Genomic DNA, 6451 nt, shown 5'->3' on the forward strand with positions numbered 1-6451 from the left:
GCCAGAGGTTTACAGCACATACAGTCACGGTCATTCTTTTTCCAACAGACTCTGCTTGTAAAAATAGGCTGCAATTTTTTAACGAGGTCAGGCCCTTCCACAAGCTTAATGTTGGCCTCATTCACTTATCTGAAGGTGACAGTTTCTTCCAGAGCATAGAAAAGTGGAGACGCATCCAATTAACATGTACTTGCATGCAGTTATTTGATCTAATGATCTTGGAATCAGCAGTTGTTTAGAAAAAGAGACCTTTTCAACTTGTGCAAGTCATTCATTCTTCTTAGATCTCCTGATATTGGTCCATCCACGTGCTGTCAAACAAATGCCTTTGATGCTTGCTGGCAAAGAGAAACTGCAAATCAATCATGTTCACTAAAAACAGGTTGAGAGGTCTTGGTATTGGTTAAATTAGCTTTGGTTAAATGTTTGAACCTTCAGCACAAGTGCTAAAAAGATTTAAGTGTGTGTGAGTGTAGGCCTGTGTACTTTTGACCGTGTGGATCAGAGAAAATGAATCCAAACTCAAGCAGTTGTTGTCATTAAAGGTGTACAGTGTACAATTATTCAGACCAATGATGAGTGCATGTAAACCTCTGAGCACAGCTCTATATTTCATCTTAAACATGGTGCCGTTATATAGAGAGGCACTTTGTTATTGTAGCTTTTTAAATGTCTTTGCTTATTCGATATCTCTCTTTTCTCCTTACAGTGACCGACATCATGTCTCCAGCTCCATCCCAGTGCCCGCCAAGTCTCAGCTCGGTGTGTCTGCAGCTTCCGAGCTGGCCTATCCCTGCCACACCAGCTCCCCAGACCGAGGCTTGAGGAACAGAGCGAGTTCAGAGGCTGAAGCAGAGCTTAAATACAAGCCAGCAACCCCTCCACCCAGCTACAATACAGCCATCAGTGAGGGAAAGTCCCAGGTTGGCCTGGGACCGCCTTCGCCGTCACCATCACCCACACACCTGTCATCCTCCCTTGATCCAAGCAAGGCCCCACTTGACCTCTCCACGAATACGGAAACCATTGTGGAGGAAGAGCAGAAGGAAGAGAAGCAGGAGGCTAGAGGCACAGCGGTGGAGGCAGAAGGACGTGAAACTGCTGAAGGAGAGAGCGAACGGCATAAAGAGAACAAGAGTGATGAGATGGAGGAGAACCCGTCCAGCAGCTCAATGATACCAAACTCTTCTGCAGTGCAGGACACTGATGAAGAAACGATGCCCGCTGCCCAGCACCCAGGTGCCATGAATGGCTCTTTAGTATTAGAACAGGCGCCCATCAGCCTGATCCCAGAGCTGCGCTGCTCAGTGGAACAAGCTGAGGAGATCATGGGCACAGAGGCCACTGGTTTAGGTCTGGGGATGGGGTTGGGATTAGCAGATGAAGCCCGGCTGGATGACTACCGTTGCATCCCCGTAGACCATGCCGTAGCTGTGGAGTGTGACGAACAAGTGCTGGGAGAGCTGGACATGGCTGGCTTCGAGGAGTTTTCCAGGCGAATCTATGCACTGAATGAGAACATGTCCAGTTTTCGTCGGCCACGCAAGAACTCTGAGAAGTAAGGCTGAGGACCCGAGGAGAGACGAAGGCAGGAAACTTGCACAGATGCTTTTGGAAAAAATGCGAGGCAGGGCATGCGAGACGTGGAGGACGTGTGGCGCTCGCTCCTTAACCATAGCATAAAAACATCGTAGGAGCTCCTCTGGAAAAACAACCAATTTGCACTTATTGTAAACATTTCCATAATAAACATTTAAATAAGAAGCAGTTGAAAGTGCAAGTACTGGGACAAGCACTGCTCTTACTGTTCATGCAAACTTTAATATATTTTACAAACAGATTGAAAGCAGTTTTAAGACCTTTTAGATTCACAGAAGGATTTAGCCTCAGCTTAAGTAATCCCCCCTCTGTTGTTCCAGTAAACGGGACCATTACAGTAAAATGACGCTCAGTCTTGACCTTGCCTCCTTTTAGATCCACAGCCAGAGTGCAGCTCAGTACCTCCACAGCTCCCTCCTGATCACTCTGCTAGTCTTTTGAATTAGTGCGGTTTTTCCTTTTGAGAGTCGGATGTCCCAGTAATTCCACCTTTGACTGTACAAGCAAATGTTAAAATGCTTCCCGAGCCTTCATTCAGGGTGTATGACAGTGGGCAGTTGGAAGTAAGTGTGTGAGTGTGCACACACCACACATCAGCATGTCATCATAGTCACACAATCACAGTTGGAGTAATCCCACCAGTGACCCCAAGGACACAGCAGTATTCTGCTACCACAGAGCGAGGTGGGAGCTGGAACCCGTAGCCCAGTCAGAGACTCGTTAACTGTGACACGCTGCATCTCCTCGGCTTCGACAGGCTGACCCACTCGTCCTTCTCCTCACGGGCTCGAGTTTCTCCTTCAGGTCTCAAATGAGGATCTTAAGAGTGGCAGGTCGAAGCTTTCAGATCTTGGCAGGGATACGGTGTCTTTTTTTCCTCAGCTTTTACCTTTTAAGTTTATCGTCCCCCATCGGCATAAATTTAACGACATGTCCGCTGATTCTTACATTCAGTAGACCAAAACCTGTCACTGCGTGTCCGTCGTCTGTTGGAGTGTCACTCAGGCTCTCTTCTAACTGTCAACGAGTGTCTCAATCCCACCGTCTGTGATTTAGCGTCTCCCTGCTCCCAACGCTTTCTTGCACTGGTATTCAGTTTTTGCATTATTTATGTCTCAGCAACTGTGTGTGTGAAGAAATCAATATTTAGTTTGAATTCACTCATGAATGTTGTCAAATGTAGTAGACTGATGTCATAACCAGTATCCGGGTCCAGACTTGGACAGCTGCTTTGCACCGCTGGCCTTGATGAAGATGGACTTTCCACTGGCGGCGCACGTCGTGTTCCCGATGCAGTACCGTGTTTGCTGATTGTTGGGATTTATTGTATTTAAAACTAAAAGGTGAAGCATATTAAATCATTTCTATAACCATACAGTTCATTAAGTGACCATGTACATATACTTTTGTATGGAGATTTTTGGGGGCGTTATTAAAGACTTGCGGTCCAATGGCATGGGTGTATGTATCCCATTTAAGAGTCGTCTGTTTGCATTTGTTTGGAATGTTTCCTATCAAAAGTAGAAACACCAGTAATTCTGTCTCAAGCATCTCATTCACACACAGAAGCATTCACACTTCAATGGAAGTGTTTGGGGAAACTGGAGCCACCAACTTTCCAGTTGCACAACTGCCCTGAGCTAGCATGGGAATGCTAAGAGATTCCAAAGATTGTCCATCCATTCAAAATCCCCATGAAGCGATTTGTAATAATCCCTTTGCAGCTGACACCGGACACTAGTGGGCAACAACTGACTGACACCATCTTGGTTTTCCTCGTCCACATCTAAGCACCGAAACTGAGTTTTTGAACGTTTTCCCCTGGAGGTGTTTTTCTCTGCTTTCAGTGACCTCAAACACAGTTCACATGTAGACAAAAGGCCAACATGCACAGCCAAAGCTGTTTACCAAAATACCCGTGTAGGTGCTGACAGTATAATTATTTACCATACCAGCATGTAGAGGTCAGTGGGTTTCCTTCACTCCCACTGCTAGTTGCTTCAGCGTGACAGTAAATTTAAAGGTCTCCACACACGGAGCTCCATGGCTAAAAAATCAACAGAAATTCCCAAATTTTCCAGATGTGACTTTGTTGTGTAATGTACACACAGACCAAGCTTCTTGAGATTTACCAAGAAAACTGCAAAAAAGGTTTTTTTGTATCACAACCACTTTTGTCCATATTTCAGGATGTCGGGGGACAGTTTGAGCTCTTATTAGCAGAGTTGGAGGCAGAGAAATCATTTCAGGGGCGGCTGAGCCAGAGCAGCATCTGGCTGTGTGTCTCAGGTAAAATAGGATTATTTTACTGTTTGTATGTTCAGTGCTGGTGCGCTTTGTGAGCAACAAGTGGGCTGGCTCATTAGCATGCCAAAAATCCAAAAAGTAAATGCCATAAATTTGTTCCGTGTAATTATTTGGTGGGAAATGCATTAAGACTGGGCGAGTAACAGAAAACATTTCTACTGCATGAGTTAATATAATAAAAGCCTCAAGTCTCCACCTGCCCGCTTCCATAGATATTCCAATCTGTGTTGATGCATCACTGCTACGTCCTGTGCGGATGCCTCGCAACACCGTAGACTGCCAACATTGAAACTATCATTACTATAACTTTGAGAGACTATTATTTGTCCTTTCGTATCACACTCATCAGACCTGAGGTCGGACAAGAATCCTGGGAGCTACGATCAAATGTTTATTTCAATACAAGTCAACCTGACTTATCTTTACCAGCAGGGAGGCAAATCCCTCCCTAGGTGGGCTTTTCCCAAAATTACTGTGGAATCTTCATGCAGTTATTTACACGTTTCGCTGCAGACATGGTGAACTGACCGGCCAGTTTGGCTCTGCAACAGTAAAAGTATTCATTATCCGTAAGCAGCCTAATAATGTGGAGGTTGGGCCTCTTTAATACATCGCATTATGTAGCATGTTGATATGTTTATGGTTAGGACAACACTGCTTCATAATGTAATGACAGGGAAATGAGTTCTTCCTCCTTTAACATGCAAAAGCACATTAACCTGGCAGGTATGGCCTTTTAATCTTTTGCACTTGTCTAGAAAACATCCCACGTGAAATATTTCACATATGGCTGCGTGCCATTTTATCACCTGGTGCTTCTGACTGGTTCTTTAGCTGCACTTTGTATTCCTTGTTAGTTAGTTATTAATTAGTTATTAATATATTGCTTTCAGGGCCATGGATCATTATTTAAACCTTGTTTTACTCTTGCAGACATCTCAGACGAGCAGCTCATTCTCAAATGGAATTCAACTTGTTTTTCCTTTTAAATTTGAACTACGTCTGCATGGTGATACATGATGACACCACAAAGAAAATGGGATTTTTCAATGATTCACTCGACAAACTTGTATCTATAGATGTAATGTTCTTCTGTGCAAAAGTACACCCATGGCATCAGTAGCTAGTATCGCCACTTTTAGCAGGAGTAATTCCTGGGGTGTACTCTGCCTTTCCCCCCTTTCTTTGTTCTGAACAAAAAATGTTTTTTGTAGGTCAAATTTCTGCAAATTATTTCTGATTCTTCTTTTTGCATGAAAGCGTCTGCTCCTGAGCTGATCTTGTGTGACCAGTCCTACATGCACAACTCATTGAGAGATTTTTTTCCATTCCATGCCAAACTACAGGCATCCATAGCCTTAACAGCAAAACACAGTTTGTCAGTCATTTTCCAATTGGCCGTGTATTTGAATACATTTAAGTGTGTACACACACACACACACACACACACACGGTTGTGCAATGCAGTCAGTGCTTGACGTAAGCCCTTTTGTAATGAAGTAAACCCTTCTGCTTTCCTTTACCTCATTATGCACTTAACTGAGTAAAGTGCAGCCTGTGTGGTGGTATTACCACATCATTTTTGTCCCTGCTTCAGGTAATGTATCAATTTGTTCACATTAAGAGCCGGAAAACAGCAACTTAAAGGCTTTGAAGCAAACTGAGTGCCTTTAATTCACATCTCCTGTAGTTCTTTGAAGCAGATCAATATATTTTCACTTATTACTCATGGAAATTGCTCCTCTTTCAGAATCACCGGCTGGATTGTTCATAGTTGTTGCCGTGTCCTCTCTGTTTGCAGCTTTACATAAACCAGTTTCCTTTTTCTCAGTCCTTTAAGCTTCTTGTGGCCCTATGCAGGCTGTTGGCTCCACAGGTGTCAGCAGGCCTCAACACTTCTGGTAATGACACTTCATTGAGGCCGAGACGGGACATTTGTGCCACTATGGAAGGCAGATCTGCAGTGTGCGTGTGCGTGCCTGTGCACAGGTGCATGGGTTTTAGTTTTGAGAGTTTGCAGGTTATTATTGTAGTTTAAAGTTTATGAGAAAAATGAACCGAGGCGCTGAGCATGAGAGTAAGCAGGCCTCGTTCCTCGCTCGCAAGGATGTCCGGATATTTTTGGGCCGAGTGCTCAGCTGAACTACACGGTCTGCTGTGCTGTTCATCTTCACAGGCACCTCACAAAATACACATCAGCCAAACCAGCACTGCTGGTTGTCTAAGCCCCTGTCTCTGGGCTTTACACCCCTGTGTGTGTGTGTGTGTGTGTGTGTGTGTGTGTGTGTGTGTGTGTGTGTGTGTGTGTGTGTGTGTGTGTCCGTCCACAGCAGTGTCCTCATTAACTCAGATCATCGATTTAAACAGTCTGGTTAAATTGTCCTGTCTGTCAAATCCTCATGGCCATGCTGTGACTGAGAAGAATCCATCTTAGCAAATATCATGAGCAGGATAAACAGAGCGCACAGGAAGGAGAATAGCTGCAATAAATCAGCAGCTCATTTATACAGCAGCCATATCGTCCGACACACAGTCCCAGGTCAAA

At 44.5% G+C, this 6451-nt stretch overlaps 1 protein-coding gene across 1 annotated transcript in view; it reads left to right on the plus strand.

The window, feature by feature from the left end:
- The window catches only part of uvrag (UV radiation resistance associated gene), a 92112-nt gene extending 89035 nt beyond the window's left edge, over positions 1-3077 (plus strand). Inside the window, exon 15 of the mRNA XM_026183038.2 lies at positions 710-3077. Within this exon, the coding sequence (XP_026038823.1) occupies positions 710-1562 (853 nt within the window). The 3' untranslated portion in view covers positions 1563-3077. The remainder of the gene's footprint in view (positions 1-709) is intronic.
- The last annotated feature ends 3374 nt before the right edge of the window (positions 3078-6451 follow it).

This window comes from Astatotilapia calliptera, chromosome 10 (genome assembly GCF_964374335.1).
Source record: "Astatotilapia calliptera chromosome 10, fAstCal68.1, whole genome shotgun sequence".
Classification (NCBI taxonomy): Eukaryota; Metazoa; Chordata; class Actinopteri; order Cichliformes; family Cichlidae; genus Astatotilapia; species Astatotilapia calliptera.